Here is a 17,189-nt window from a genome sequence, read left to right as displayed (position 1 = left end):
TCTCTACCAGACAATAATTACAATATAGCCACTCATAGATTCCATTTGATTTTTAACATACGTAACCTATTTCTTACCTTTTCTAGCATGATTATGATATGAGGGTGGATGATTTCCTTCGTCGCACACAAGCTGTTGTCAGTGGTCGGAGAAGTAGACCCCGTGAAAGAGATCGGGAACGAGAGCGAGACCGCCCTAGAGATAACAGAAGAGACAGAGAGCGAGATAGAGGACGTGATAGAGAGAGAGAGAGAGAGCGATTATGTGATCGGGACAGAGACCGAGGGGAGAGAGGTCGATATAGAAGATAATGCGCTTTTGGAAGCACTGATTGTTTAAAGATAAAAAATCTTGTATTTTTTTTTGTGTGTGTTTACAAGTAGTAAATTTATTTTCAGCTGTCTACTTAACGTTCATTGTGTAGAAGGATTTATTATGACCCTTTTTGTTCCAAGCATGCAGTATATTAAGAACTGGAAAAACTCAAATCCTCCAAAAATGCAATTGACAGTTTGAGTTGACCTTTTTATTGGGGCAGAATGGAACAGTCCAAGAATGTAGATATTGATTCATTCTCCTTAAATGTTTATCTACTTATAGTATGTTCATCCTAGTTATTTTTTGTTTTCTTTCTTCCCTTTGGATCTTGATTGATGACTACCATTATATTTTGCTTCGATGTGTTTCTAAATATAGTTGCACACGGTTCTGTAAAAAATGCTGCTATCAAGTATGCAAATATTGAAGTATGATGGTTTGACTGTATGGCAGTGTTGTAGCAGCCTCTTGGTTTCTCCCTCCCTCTTTTTTTTAATCTTAAAAAGTCACTTTTTATTTTTCTTCAGTCTTCAATGATGAGAGCAATATGAAGAAGACATTGCTATCTAATTTTTAATCTTTTTAAATAAAAAATTCCTATGTTCAGTAGCATGGTTGATGCTATTGTTTAGCCTTCCCCTCCAAACTGTATACATTGGCTTGGAATGTTCACAACTTGCGTGTGTGGCAGCAGAAGATAATTCCCGTATTCTACATTGCTACTGTTTTGTATAAAATAAATTGGTAAAGATTGACACTTACCTGCTGTATTTCTTTCTTGTCTGGATGCAAGTTTGTTTTCTTCTGCATTAGCTGACATAAAACAATGCTTTGTGTTTAGGAATTGTAGGAATCTCATTTGCCTTTTTTGCATATTTTAGCAGAAATGATTGAGGCCAGTTACATTGAAAGCTTCTATTTCTAACCTAAGAACTAGTGGGTACACAGTGGAATTATGTTGCTATTTTGCTTAACTATTTATTCATCTGATAAGATTTTTGGATCTACTCTGGTCACAGTATTGTTTTCTTTTTCAGATTTTCTATTGTCTTTTCAATAAGTGAAGATGGTTTCTATTTTACTTTTAAAATCCACTTTACAGTTTAACCCTCTTATAGTTACATATTTTAAGTTAACCTTCAGTCCCTCCCAGGGTAACAAACTGTATAAAATACAGCCACACAAGACAACAGTTTATGAAAGATTTTTGTGTTTTGCATTTCAGTTTCTTGAGTTATACAGTAGTCCTCCCTTATTTGTGGTTTTGCTTTCTGCGGTTTCAGTTACCTGCAGTCCAAAAATACTAAATGAAAACTTCCAGAAATAAACAATTCATAAGTTTTAAATTGTACACTGTTCTGAATAGCATGATAAAATCTGGTGGTGTCCTGCCTGGGACGTGAATCATCCCAGCACATCTATGCTTTATAAGCTACCCATTAGTTACTTAGTAGCTGTCTTGGTTGTCACATCTACTGTCATGGTATCACAGTGCCTGTGTTCCACTAAGCCTCATTTTACTGCATGGCCCCAAAGCACAAGAGCCGTGATGCTGGCCATTTTGGATATGCCAAAGAGAAGCTGTAAAGTGCTTCCTTTAAGTGAAAAGGTGGAAGTTCTTGACTTAATAAGGGAAGACAAAAAATTGTATGCTGAGGTTGCTAAAACTTAGAGTAACTTTTATTACAGCATATTGTTATAATTGTTCTGTTGTGGTTAATTTCTTACTATGCCTCATTTATAAAGTAAACTTTATCATAAGTGTGTATGTATAGGAAAAAACAGTATAATCGGGTTCAGTACTATCTCAGTTTCAGGCATCCACTGGGGTCTTGGAATGTATCCCCTGTGGATAAGGGGGGACTACTGTACTTGAATTTTGGCCTTTATTAAGTTGAATATATATCCACCTGACCTATTTCAGTATGTGACCACTTTTTTCTTGTTTTCATACAGTATCATAGTTATAATAGAGCTCTGTACCAAATCATGATCACACTTTTAAAGTTAGTCTATATTGGGGGAACACAGGAACTTCACTCTTGAAGGATATTTAAAATGATCAGTTTACTGCTTTCATATTCTCACCACATTTAGAATATTTTTTCATGCATTCACAATTAGTTTTATTTACCTATTTCAAAAATAAGCCCTAGGGATTTATTTTAAATCTGTGCGGTGTGGTAGAGAGGGAATAACATTTAACAGGGTGTTAGGAAACCTGCGTTCTAGTTTAAGCATTGCCTTTAATAAAATTAAATCAGTAGGTAATGTAAGATAAATCATTTTACTGACGTTTTGTTTGTATTCATCAGTAAGTTATACAAGTTAATTTCTAAAGTTTTTTTTCAAGTTCGTAAACTCTGAAGAATTTCTGAGATGGGAGAAGAATCACCAAAAATGTTACTTTGAGAACCAGTTATACAAAACTGGTAGGTATTACTAAAGTCACTTTCCTGAAATAGTAATAATCAGAAATTATAGATTATATTGAGTACTTAGTATGTAAAGACACTTTGTGCTTCTACGTACTGACTTGTTTCATCACCATATAACGTACTCCCTGTTTTTATAGTTGGGGAGACAGGCCCAGAGATGCTAATAACTTGCCCAAGATTACAAAGGTAGTAACGATGGAGCTGAGATTCCACTTATATTTTTAGCCAGTTTGGTGTTTCAGAAGCCGCCACCTCATCTCTTCTCGAAAAAATACAAGTTAATGTTTAAAACGGTGGTGCTAGGTTCTACTAAGGATAGTAAGCATATTTCCTTCAAAGCTTCCCTTTTAAGACGTTTTCCTAAAGCGTTCAATCACTTTTGATGTTAACCTATGCTTTGTATTTTGGGTGTTAAAAAGTTTAGTATCCAGTTAATAATCTATTCTAAAAAGCTCAACACTTAATTGAGTTCTTACTAAGTATCAGGCATTATTCTATATGCTTGGATTAGCTCATTTAATTCTCATAATAACTGGTTTCTCCCCTCTTGATTTTTTTGGATGAAAAAAGTGACAGAACAACTTGGTGTAAAATTTTGCATGATAATTTTTTTTTCTATTCAGAGGAATCAAAATAATAGACATGTAAAATTGAAATTTTTGACTATTTGAAGACATTTATGACAGTCTGCCTTAATGTGAAAGGGGTAATTTCTTCCATGTACTCTACAATGTTGATTCTAAATCTATACATCAGCAACATGTGCAAGTCAAAAATTTTAAGTTTAGGAATCCAGTTGGGTTTTATTGGCTAAAATAAAAATTCAAGGGAGTGAAATTGAATTCAGGTATCTCACTTCTCTTTTGGATTTGCTTTCCTCTGTGGTGGCTTTATTCTCAGGGATAGTCTTAAGTGTTCTAAAAATGGCCATCACCATCTGCAGGTTTCCATTATTCATATGGTTCTCAATGTCAGCAGGAAACAGCCATTTTTCCACCAAGTTTCCATATCAGTTCTACAAAAGGACTGTGACTAGCCATGCTAGCCTGGAGCCAGCTCCAATCCTATTTGTGTGTCCAGGGAAATGGAGTTCTTTGACTAGCTAGCATGGGAGGCAGGGAATTTTATGGTCGGCTCCATTGGAAGTAAATCAGGAGGGACAGTTCCCAAATGACATGGACAAAGTAACAAATGTTTGATAAATCTATGGTCTCATAGAGCTAACATCTAAATGTCTGACTTTTCGCTCAGAATATTTTGTCATAGGCATAGCTTCCTTCTGCTTCTGGCTATCTCTCTGTTCTGTAGAATACCTTGGTCACTCTTCTGAAGGACCTGCATTTTGCTTTGTCATACCTTTAAAGATTATCTTAAGGCATGTGGGATGTACGGAGTAAGAAGAAGGAAATGTGAATTGTTGCCAGCATTTCACTGGCTATGCTGGAGTTCCCTGACTCCAAGGTAAGGGTGATTGACACACAGCGATCATTTTGTCTTGACTAAAAGTTTTGTTTGGATAGAAAGTATTCTTAATGCTATTTGATACACATTAAAAATTGAGGCATGTGTGACACCATTGGCCCTTACTTTTAGATCTCAAGTCCTTTGTAGTAGGAATAGAAATCTTAGACTTAAACGATTGATAGTATTCTGTCCTCTAATATGGGTCATTGGATTTTTTGCGTCTCCTTTCCTTCTTTCTAAATCTTACACTTTGTTTCTCTTTCAGTTTTTTCTCTCTCTGTCCTATTAACTTGTCTGTGGCATCTGAAAGACTCTTCAACCCTACTAATAATATTCAGGGTATAACAGGTCAGTAAACTCCTGTTCCAGATCTTGTCTTCCACTGAGGTCACTCAAAAGAACTTTGTTTTTAAATTATGTGTCCCGGAGACCGGAGGCTACAGTAAGCTTCACAGAGTTTCCAAGGGGCTCAGTGATTACGGAATGTGAGCTCAGTTTTTGGCTGGAAATGTTAAATCATTTGGCAAATGACTGGCTTCTAGAATGCGAAAATGCCTTTACTTACAGTGGTTTTCAGGAGTAGATGAGAATTTTGGTACAAAATTAGTTTTAATGGAAACATCCTATTTGGATTAAAGAGGTATTTCTTTTATTGCAGAAGTAATCGTGTTTTTCCTCTGTGTAATTTGTGAGAGTTTTTAACTGAAATCTATGGAGATAGAATATTATTGGGATTAATGTCAATCTCAGAAGACTCAATTTGTTCTTTCTTATTTTTGTGTTTAGAACTATTTAAATGCACATAAAATATTTATACAAACTTCCTTTTGGGCCTAAAAATTTTTTGTGTTGTATTTCAAGTGTACATCATTATATTTTGACTTTATAGACTACATCCTGCTTAGGATGGCTGCTTTTACCACCAAAAGTCTAGTTGCCATCTGTTGTTATACAAATGTACCCTTTTGCCTCTTTTGCTCTCTCCCACCCCACTTCGGCTCCCCTCTGGGAGCGGAATCTGTGTATCTGTGTATCTGTGAATCTCTGTATCTGTGTGTTTGTTTGTTGTTGTTTTCTTATCTTCCACATAAGATTGAAATCATAATGTATTTGGCTTTCTCCTTCCAACATACTTTACTTACCTTAAAACCCTCAAGGTCCAACCATGTTGTCACAAATGGTAAAATTTCATCTTTTTTTTTTATGGCTGAGTAGTAGTCAATTTTATACATACACTACATCTTTATCCAGTCATCCATTGATGAGCATTAGGTAGTTTCCAAGTCTTGGCTATTGTGAATAATGCTGCAATGAACATAAGGGTGCATATATCTTTTCAGATTAGTGTTTTTGTTTTCTTTGCATAAATACCCAAAAGTGAAATAGCTAGATCATATGATATTTCTATTTTTAATATTTTGAGGAATCTCCATACTGTTTTCCATAGTGGCTGCACCAGTTTACATTCCCACCAGCAGTGTATAAGGGTTCCCTTTTCTCCACATCGTCTCCAATACTTGTTACTACTTGTCTTTTTAGTAATAGCCATTATGACGAGTGTGAGGTTATATCTCATTGGGCTTTTGATTTGCATTTCCCTAATAATTAGTGATGACCGTCTTTTCATGTTCCTGTTGGTTTTCTGTATATCTTCTTTAGAAATATGTCTGTTGAGATCGTGTGCCCATTTTTTAATTGGTTTGTTCACTTTTTGTATTTGTTATATGAGTACTTCATATATTTTGAATATTACCCTCTTAATGGATAAATAATTTGCAAGTATCTTTTCCCAATTGGTAAACTGTCTTTTCATTTTATTGATAGCTTCTTTTGCCCTAATGAACCTTTTCAGTTTGATGTAGTCCTGTTTCTTTTTTCTTTTGTTTACTTTTCCTGGGGAGACATATTCAAAAAGATACTACTAAGACCAATGTCAAAGAGTGTACTGTCTATGTTTTCTTCTAGGAGTTTTATAGTTTCAGGTCTTAATTCAAGTCTAATCCATTTTGAGTTGATTTTTGTGTTTGGTGTAAGATAGTCGGTCTATTTTCATTCTTTTGCACGTGGCTGTCCAGTTTTCCATTTATGGAAGAGACTTTCTCCATTGTATGTTCTTGGCTCTTTCATTGAAGATTAACTGTCCGTAGATGTATGGTTTTATTTCTGGGCTTTCAATTCTGTTCCAATGGTCTGTGTCCCTGTTTTTGTGCCAGTACCATGCTGTTTTGATTACTATAGCTTTGTAGTATATAAATCAGGGATTGTGATGCCTCCAGCTGTGTTCTTTTTTCTCAGGATTGGTTTGGCTATTTGGAGTCTTTTAGGATTCTTTGGTCTATTTCCGTGAAAAATGTCATTTGGACTTTGATAGGGATTATATTCAATCTGTAGATTGCTTTAGGTAGTGTGGACATTGTATCTGTTTAGTTCTTCTAATTCATGAACATGGAATATCCTTTGATTTCTTTGTGTCTTTGATTTCTTTTTTTTTTTTTTGGTTCTTAAAGATCGGCACCTGAGCTAACAACTATTGCCAATCTTTTTTTTCTGCTTTATCTCTCCAAACCCCTCCAGTACATAGTTGTATGTCTTACTTGCACATCCTTCTAGTTGTGTCATGTGGGACTCTGCCTCAACGTGCCCTGATGAGCAGTGCCATGTCCACGCCCAGGATCTGAGCCAGTGAAACCCTGGGCCGCCATAGCGGAGCGCACGGACTTAACCGCTGGGCCATGGGGCCGGTCCCTCTTTGATTTCTTTTAACAATATTTTATAGTTTTCAGTGTGCAGGTCTTGTACCTCTTCAGCTAAATTTATTCCTAGGTTTTTTATTCATTTTGTTGTGATTGTAAATGAGATTGTATTCTTGATTTCTTTTTCTGCTATTTTTGTTATTAGCATACAGAAATGCCTCTGATTTTTATATGTTAATTTTGTGCCCTGTAACTTCACTGTATTCTTTATTTATAATAGTTTTTTGATGGATTAGGATTTAGGATTTTCTACATATAAAATCATGTCACCTGCAAATAGTGATAGTTTCACTTCTTCTTTCCAATTTGGATCCTCTTCTTTCCTTTTCTTCCCTAATTGCTCTGGCTAGGACTTCCAATTCTATATTGAATAAGGGTGGTGAAAGTGAGCATCGTTGTCTTGTTTCTAGAGTGATAGCTTTCAGTTTTTCACCATTGAGTGTGTTGTTGGCTGTGGGTTTGTCATATATAGTTTATGTTGAGGTACTTGCCTTCTACACCCATTTTATACAGAGTTTTTTTTTTTATCATAAATAGATGCTGAATCTTGTCAAATGCTTTATCTGCATTTATTGAGGTGATCATGTGATTTTTATTCTTCATTTGTTAATGTGGTGTATTACGTTGATTGAGGATGGTGAACCAACCCTACATCCCTAGAATAAATCCCACTTGATTGTAGTGTATGATCCTTTTAATGTATTGTTGTATTCTATTTGCCAATATTCTGTTGAGGACTTTTGGATTGATGTTCCTTAGTGATATTGGCCTGTAGTTTTCTTTTTTTGTGTTGTCCTTGTCTGGTTTTGGTATCAGGGTAATGTTGACTCTGTAAAATGAGTTAGGAAGGTTTGAGTAGGATAGATAATAAGTTTTCTTTGAATGTTTGGTAGAATTCACCAAAGAAGCTATCTGGTCCTGGACTTTCGTTTTTTAGGAGGTTTTTGATTACTGTTTTGATCTTCTTTCTAGTGATCAGTCTACTCATGTTCTCTGTTTCTTATTGATTCAGTTTTGGAAGGTTGTATAATTCTAAAGATTTATCTATTTCTTCTAGGTCATCCAATTTGTTGGCATATATCTTTTCATAGTATTCTTCTATAATCCTTTGTGTTTCTGTGGTATCTGTTTTAATTTGTTCTGTTTTGTTTCTGGTTTTATTTGTGCCTTCTCTCATTTTTTTAGTGAATCTAGCTGAAGGTTTGTCAATTTTGTTTATCTTTTCAAACAACTAGGTCTTAGTTTCATTGATCTTTTCTATTGTCTTTTTAGTCTCTGTTTCATTTATTTTTGCTCAGATTTTTATTATTTCCTTCCTTCTACTGATTTTGGGCTTCATTTGTTCTCTTTCTAGTTCCCTTAGGTGTAATTTTAGATTGTTTATTTGAGATTTTTCTCATTCCTTTAGGTAGGCCCGTATTGCTATAAACTTCTCTCTTAGTACCACTTTTTCTGTATCATACATTTTTGTGTGTTGTATTTTCATTTTCATTTGTCTCCAGGTATTTTTTAATTTCTCCTTTGATTTTGTCACTGACCCAATACTTGTTTGGTAGTATTTTGTTCAATCTCCACATATTTGTGACTTTCCAGTTTTTTCTTTGTAGTTGATTTCTAGTTTCATAATGTGGTCAGAAAAGATGCTTGATATTATTTTAATCTTCTTAAATTTATTGAGACTTGTTTTGTGACTTAATGTGTGTTCTATCCTGGAGAATGTTTCATGTGCATTATAAAAGAATGTGTATTCTGCAATTTTTGGATGGAATTTTCTGTATGTATCTACTAAGTCCGTCTGGTCTAATGTGTCTTTTAAGGTCAGTGTTTCCTTATTGATCTTCTGTTTGTATGATCTAGCCTTTGATGTAAGCAGGGTGTTAACATCCCCTACTATTATTGTGTTACTGTCAATTTCTCCTTCTATGTGTGTTAATATTTGCTTTATGTATTTAAGTGCTCTTATGTTGGGTGCATAGATACTTACAAGTGTTACATATATGCAAGTGTTTACAAGTGATATTTACAAGTGTTCCCTATTCCATTATGTAGTGCCCTCTGTCTTTTGTTTCAGTCTTTGGTTTAAAGCCTATTTTGTCTGATAGGAGTATTGCTACCCCAGCTTTCTTTTCATTTCCATTTGCATGAAATGTCTTTTTTCATCTCTTTACTTTCAGTTTGTGAGTGTCTTAGGGTCTGAAGTGTGTCTCTTGTAAGCAGAATATAGATGGGTCTTGTTTTTTAATGCAATCAGCCAGCCTCTGTCTTTTGATTGTAGCATTTAGTCCATTGACATTTAAAGTAATTATTGATAGGTATGTACTTATTGCCATTTTGTTACCTTTTTGTTTTTTGTAGTTCATATCTGTTTGTCTCTTGCTCTTTTCCCTTGTGAATTTAATGACTTTCTTTTTTTTTTTTTAATAAAGATTTTTTTATTTTTTCCTTTTCTCCCCAAAGCCCCCTGGTACATAGTTGTATATTCTTCGTTGTGGGTCCTTCTAGTTGTGGCATGTGGGATGCCGCCTCAGCGTGGTTTGATGAGCAGTGCCATGTCCGCGCCCAGGATTCGAACCAACGAAACACTGGGCCGCCTGCAGTGGAGCGCGCGAACCTAACCACTCGGCCACGGGGCCAGCCCCTTAATGACTTTCTTTAGTGTTATGTTTAGGTTCCTTTCTCTTTATTTTTTTGTCTATTTATTACAGGTTTTGGTTTGTAGTTACCATGAGGTCATATATGATAACCTATTCAATAGCATTCTATGTTAAGTTGATGATCTCATAAATTTGACCTCATATTAAAAGCCCTACACTTTTACTCCCCTCCCCACATACTATGTTTTTTACATCATATTTTACCTTTTTAAATTTTTTGTATCCCTTAACCTCTTATCATAGATATAGATTATTTTAGATGAGTTTTAATCCCCATTTGTCATATTTTAAAATCGGAAACTCGTGTTCTGTTTTCTAGAAAAACTCATGCAAGAACTGAGGGTCTTCTCATACTTTGTAAGCAAACATCTTTAAAAACATACATTGTCTGTTTGATAGCAGGTGTCTTTCATTACTGCCATGGGGTTACACAGTTTGAAATAATTTGAGAACAGACTCCACTGACTCCTCTTTATTTATTAGTAAATTCTAAATAAAGGTTATAGTGAATGTTATTGATTTCCCGTATAGACTCCATTCATTTTTTTATTTATCCTAACAATTCTTCAATTATCACTCAAGTATCCCACTCAAGTTCATGCCTGAACCCATGTGATTCAGGAATAGCTGGCCCCATCCTTAGGGATTATTGATTGGCATGAGTTATCCCATTCCCTCAGGAACTCTTAAATCAATGGCATGGCATTCCATTTGCCAGGACTTGGCTTAGAACTCAGCAATTTACCATTTGTAGGCCATTGGGATGCCCTGGGAGTTTTTCCAAGGACTTATGGGAAAGAGGTTTACTTACTTTTAGGAGAGAGTCAATGGAAGAGATACTTTTTCACTTCACTAAGTTATGTGAATTTGAAGCCTGGGACTGTTATTACTATTTTACCAGCTTTAGGGAACTGGTTTAAGGATAAATCCAAGAAATGACAAAGCTGGAAGCATCTTGCATGATGGAATAGGGCAGAACTTTTTGTAATCTTTGAGGAACTTTTCTGCTTAACTTGGTGTTAACACAAAGACCCTGTAAGTATAGTCAAGGTTTTACAGAAACAGGAAAAAATCATTGGGAAGAGGTCATAGATCTGAATAAAACAGGGTGTGCAGGATCAATAGGGTCAAACAGATCTTGATAAAGTACACTGCAGCTCACTAAGAGGTCACATAGGAATATGTTTTGCAATGAACTCATCAAACCCAAGTGTTAATGCAGGGGAAATTTACTCAGAGCACACTGGAGTTGCATGGTAAAAATTCGATAGAGAAGGAAAAGCTAAAATGGGAGAACTTTTATGACGTCACACTTAATCTTCACATCATCTCTCTCTGGTGAGCCATGTTGTTTTAACTCAATAGCCCACAATCTTGTAAGCCGAGGAAGGAAGAGCTTATTTCTCCTCTGTGTTTGGGAATGTGTTTCTTGGTGCAATCTGGGAAAGTAGCAGTCCAGATGGGATACTGATTAGAAATGAATGAAAAAAAATCAAACTGGTCTTTACAACATTATTTATTTATTTTGAGGAAGATTAGCCCTGAGCTAACATCTGCTGCCAATCCTCCTCTATTTGCTGAGGAAGACTGGCCCTGAGCTAACATCCGTGCCTATCTTCCTCTACTTTTTATATGTGGGATGCCTACCACAGCATGGCTTGCTGAGCTGTGCCATGTCCACACCTGGGATCCGAACCAGCGAACCCCAGGCTGCTGAAGCGGAACATGTGAACTTAACCACGGCACCACCAGGCTGACCCCACACATTTGTTTTTTAAATTTTAATTTGTGTTAATCTATGTTTTTATTGAGACGTGATTTACATATATTAGTGTCATATATAACAATGATTCGATATTTGTATATATTGTGAAATGATTACCACAATAAATCTAGTTAACATCTGTCATCACACATAGTTACACAATTTTTATGACTGGAAATTTATACTTTTTGACCCCCTTCATCCATTTTGCCAACCCCCCACTCTGGTAACTACCAATCTGTTTTCTGTATTTATGAGCTTTTTTTTAATCCATGTATAAGTGAGGACATACAGTATTTGTCTTTCTCTCTTTCACTTATTTCACTTAGCATAATGCCCATGCATTAGCGTAATGACTATCCATGTTGTCATGAATGACACATGAAAACATGCTCAAAAAATGAAATAAGATTTCATTCTTTTTTATGGCTGAATAACATTCCATTGTGTATATATTCCACATTTTCTTCATCTATCCAGACATCAGTGGACACTTATGTTGTTTGCATATCTTGACTATTGTAAATAAAGTAGCAGTGAACACACGGAACATGCATGTATCTTTTCAAATTAGTGTTTTCTTTAGATACCCAGAAGTGGAATTGCTGAATCGTATGGTAGTTCTATTTTTAAGTTTTTGAGGAAACTTCATGCTATTTTTCATGGTGGCTGCACCTATTTACATTCCTGCTAACAGCGCACAGAGGTTCTCTTTTCTCCACATCCTCACCAACACTTGTTTCTTTGTCTTTTAGTAATAGCCATCCTGCTTAATAGGTGTCAAGTGATGTCTTGTGGTGGTTTTGATTTGCATTTCCCTGATGATTAATGATGTTGGGCATCTTTTCATGTGCCTATTGGTCATCTGTATGTCTTTGGAAAAACATCATTCAGTTCTTACCATTTTCCACTCAGATTGTTTTTTTGATACTGAGTTGTATGAGTGCTTTATGTATTTTGGATATTAACCCCTTATCAGATATATGATTTGCAAAATATTTTCTCCCATTTAGTAGGTTGTCTTTTCATTTTGTTGGTGATTTTCTTTGCTGTGCGGAAGCTTTTTAGTTTGATGAAGTCCCGCTTGTTTATTTTTGCTTTTGTTGCCTTCGCTTTTGCTGTCATCCAAAAAATCATCACCAGGATGGATGTCAAGGAGCTTGTGTCTATGTTTTTTCTAGTAGTTTTATGATTTCAGGTCTTAAGTTCAAGTCTTTAATCCATTTTGAGTTAACTTCTGTGTATGGTGTAAAATAGTGATCCAGTTTCATTCTTTTGCATATGGCTGTCTAGTTTTCCCAACATTATTTATTGAAGAGACTGTCCTTTCTCCATTGCATATTCTTGGCTCCTTTGTTGTAAGTTAATTGACTATAAATACATGAGTTTATTTCTCAACTCTCTCTTCTGTTCCATTGATATATGTGTGTTTTTATGCCAATATTATACTGTTTTGATTACTATAGCTTTGTAATATAGTTTGAAATCAGGAGGCATGATGCCTCCAGCCTTGTTCTTCTTTTTCAAGATTGCTTTGGCAAATAGGGGTTTTTTGTTGTTCCATGCAAATTTTAGGATTGTTCTAGTTCTGTGAAAATGCCATTGGAATTTTGATAGAGATTGCATTGAATCAATAGTTTGCTTTGGGTAGTATGGACATTTTAGTAATATTAATTCTCCCAATTCATGATCATGGAGTATCCTTTCACTTCTTTGTGTCGTCTTCAGTTTTTTTCATCCATATCTTATAGTGTTCGCTGTATAGGTCTTTTACCTCCTTGGTTAAATTTATTGCTAGGAGTTTTATTCTTTTTGATACAATTATAAATGGGATTGTTTTCTTAATTTCTTTGATGGTTTATTATTAGTATATAGAAAAACAACAAATTTTTGTATATTGATTTTATATCCTACAATTTTACTGATTTATTAGTTCTAACAGTTCCCTGAGAGCACTTAGAAGTGTGTGCCAGACCAGATGCCTGCCCCTCAGGCCAACATTTTAAGATTTGCAAATGAATCCCTTTCACACAAGGTCTGGGTGCTTTTCAAATGGCTGTTTCTGTGCTGGGCCCTGTGGTGAGTGAGTCTGAGCACTAGCCCTTTAAGAATGATTTCTCACTTTCTACAGCACTTTGGATCTCCTGGAGGAGAGCCTCATTGATTTTTAAAGCCAGATGTTTTAGGAGCTTGTCTCTTAGGTGCAGATCTTAAAAAGTTGGCGTGCCCGATTTGGGGAAGTGCCCGATTTGGGGAATGAACCCTTTGCTCCTCTGGGAGAAGCTCTGGGTTCGTGAGTTCCCTGCCAGTTGTGGTTCTTTGCACTGAGAGGTGGGGTTTATGGTGAGATTGGGTCTCAGCCTCTCCTACCCACTTTGATGTGGCCTCTCTCATTTGCCTGATGTGAAGTTGTTCAGATGGTTTTCAGGCCTTTTTCAGAGGAAATTGTTCCATATGTAGCTGTAGATTCTGTGTGTCCCTGGGAGGAGGCGAGTTCAGGATCTTCCTGTGTCACCATCTTGAACCACCTCCTCAAAAAAAATTTATATCCAGTCTTCTTAGAGCTTCCATTAAAAATGGAGAGAAAATATGAACTAACACAGATTTTGAAATTATGTTCAATACAACATGTCAGTAAATTTACATTAATTAAATTCAATGAAAAATATATTAAACATTTCCAATGGGACACTTTTGGAGATATATACATATATGGAAATGTCTTAAGACCTTAAACAGCTCATATAAACTCTTGGACCATCAACTTAAAATAAGGAGGTCTGGGTTTCAAGAGAAATCAGCGTGGTCACCTGAAGAATGCAGTGGTCCAGTAGGACTCAGTGGGACCCTGTGGTACCAAGTGCCAGTTCAGTGTAGATTCTGGGTGGTCTCCAGTGGATTTCTCTGAAATCCTGCTGACTACACCAAGAAATGTTGATGCAAATAATCCATAAACAATCTATAAATCAAAATTGGTGTGAGTTTATTATGAGCCAACCCTGAGGACCATATATCCTGGGGAAGTCCTTTCACAAAGGAATGGAGCACTGTAAAAGTTGGAGTGTATAGCGTGGTTCTATACTGTCAAAGAGCATGTATCATATATGATTGAAATGTCCGTTTTACAATAGTCACAAGATTGCTTTGCCAGCACAGCAATTTGGTGAACATGGTGAGTTGGCAGTCTCAAGGTGGTGGGTTGTCACAACATGAGCACAGCAGGTCAGCAATCAATTCTTAGTTTAGAGAGAGATGCTTATCCTTATGGATATGCCAGTATGGGGGAAGTTACATCCTTATCTTTCAGGGCATTGTTCTTTGGGACATAGTAAATACTTAAAGTAGATATACAATGCATGCTCAGCAGCCACGTCAGGCCCTTTTGGAAAAAACAAGTTCAGGCCAAATTAGTTTTCTGTTTTACACCAAATGGCTTCCTCATATATTCCAATATCCTATTGCTTGTCATTTATTTATCAGAGATAAAATACATATTCAAGGAGAATGTGAGTATGAATTCAGATAAATTAGGATTTGGGGAAATGCATGAGTTTTAGAGGTGCTATATAAGAGGCATGATGGAACATAGAATAGGAGTATAGTTGAAAGTGAAGTCAAAAGCTATGTTAGAGCCAGATGGGAATTATTTGCTGAGGTTTGGTTTCTTCATATAAAGTGATGCTTTGGAAAATTATAAAAGTACTTTAATTATCTATTGAAATTACAACAGTAATACCTCCTTAAACAAATATTAAATTAAAAGATACATAAAACATGATAGTTTCACTTTTCAATCTAATCTGATTTATATGGATAGCATGTTATCAGTTGGATGTTTATTACCCAGGCTTTTTTCTATGTTTACCTAATAATTTGTATACGTCGTTTTAAAATTATTATTTTAGAAAAAATATATACCTATTTATGCAGATAACATTTTTCCACTTAACGGTGTATCATGAACATAGGTCTGAGTTAGTGCATATTGACTACATTTTTTTCTTTTTAATTGCTTCATCTTTTTTAATGTATGGATGCACCAAAATGTCTTTATCCGTTTACCTATTCTTGGGCAGTTAGAGAAGTCCTAAATGTTGCTATTACAAATGTGCTATAATGAAAATTCTCATATGTATTTTAACACTTATACTATTTTTTGTTAATATAGGGAAGGATCTTGAAATAATATTGTTTGGTCATTTTGCATTTTGATAGGTATTGTCAAATTTTTCTCCAAATAGCTGTATAATTTACTTGAACAGTTTATGAGACTTGCCCATTTACTGTATACTCTTATTAGCACCAGAGATGATAGAGCCCTTAAATTCCTCCAGTCTGACAGGAGAAAACACTATTTCATTTTTGTATTAATTTGCATTTCTTTAATTATTTATAAATTTAAAGATCTTTTTGTAAATTCATTTAACTATTTATATTTTCCTGGCAATTGCCTTTTACTATTCTCTGCTCATATATCTATGAGTTTACCTTTTTATTATACTTTATACATATGAGTAATATACATATGAATATTAATTAATGGCGTCTGATGTGTGTTGTCAATGTTCTCTACTAATGATAGGTTGTCTTTTTATTTTGTTTATGGTATCTTTCTTCATATAAAAGGTTAGATCTTTTATACGGTTAAGCATGTAAATCGTTTATTAATGGATTCCTGATTTTGTGCTGTTTTCATTTCAAGTTTCTGAAAAGTGTTCAATATAGTTTTAAAATTTTTTATTTTTTGAGTTCATAGTAGTTTACATCAATGTGAGATTTCAGTTGTACATTATTTCTTGACTGTCACCACATAAGTGCTCCCCTTCACCCCCTGTGCCCACCTCCCACCCCCCTTCCCTTGGTAACCATTAAACTGTTTTCTTTGTCCATGTATTTGTTTATATTCCACATGTGAGTGAAATCATTTGGTGTTTGGCTTTCTCAGACTGGCTTACTTTGCTTAGCATAATTCCCTCCATGTCCTTCCATGTCATTGCAAATGGGATGAATTTGCCTTTTTTATGGCTGAGTAGTATTCCATTGTATATTTATACCACATCTTCTTTATCCAATCATCAGTCGATGGGCACTTGGGTTGTTTCTGTGTCTTAGCTATTGTGAGTAGTGCTGCAAAGAACATGGGATGCATATGCTACTTTGGATTGTTGACTTCAAGTTGTTGGGGTAGATACCCAATAGCGGGATAGCTGGCTCCTAGGGTAGTTCTATTTTTAGTTTTTCAAGGAATCTCCCTGCTATTTTCCATAGTGGCTGCTTCAGTTTGCATTCCCACCAGCAGTGCATGAGGGTTTGATTTTCTCCACATCCTCTCCAACATTTGTTATTTTTAGTCTTAGTGATTATAGCCATTTTAACAGGCGTAAGGTGGTATCTTAATGTAGTTTTGATTTGCTTTTCCCTGATGATTAGTGATGTTGAACATGTTTTCGTGTGTTTATTGACCATCTGTATATCTTCTGTGGAAAAATGTCTGTTCATCTCCTCTGCCCATTTTTTTATTGGATTGTTTGTTTTTTTTTTTATTGTTCAGTTGTGTGAGTTCCTTATGTATTATGGAGATTAACCCCTTGTCAGATGTATGATTTGCAAATGTTTTCTCCCACTTGGTGGGTTGTCTCTGTTTTGATTCTAGTTTCTTTTGCCTTGCAGAAGCTCTTTAGTCTGATCAATTCCCACTTGTTTATTTTTTCTTTTGTTTCCCTTGTCTGGGAAGGCATGGTATTTGTAAAGATCCTTTTTAGTTCAATGTCAAAGAGTGTATTACCTATATTATTTT

The 17,189-nt window shown here is 35.4% G+C and overlaps 1 protein-coding gene across 6 annotated transcripts in view; it reads left to right on the top strand.

The window, feature by feature from the left end:
• YTHDC1 (YTH N6-methyladenosine RNA binding protein C1) overlaps positions 1-1,079 on the top strand; it is a 35,403-nt gene extending 34,324 nt beyond the window's left edge. For all 6 annotated transcript variants that reach the window (XM_070505732.1, XM_070505731.1, XM_014860179.3 and 3 more), the window contains one exon: positions 87-1,079. In XM_070505732.1, the coding sequence (XP_070361833.1) occupies positions 87-311 (225 nt within the window). In that variant the 3' untranslated portion in view covers positions 312-1,079. The remainder of the gene's footprint in view (positions 1-86) is intronic.
• The last annotated feature ends 16,110 nt before the right edge of the window (positions 1,080-17,189 follow it).

The sequence above is a fragment of the Equus asinus genome, chromosome 3 (genome assembly GCF_041296235.1).
Source record: "Equus asinus isolate D_3611 breed Donkey chromosome 3, EquAss-T2T_v2, whole genome shotgun sequence".
NCBI classification, from domain to species: domain Eukaryota; kingdom Metazoa; phylum Chordata; class Mammalia; order Perissodactyla; family Equidae; genus Equus; species Equus asinus.
Note: the sequence above shows the minus strand (reverse complement) of the source record. Positions and strands in the feature narration are given on the sequence as shown.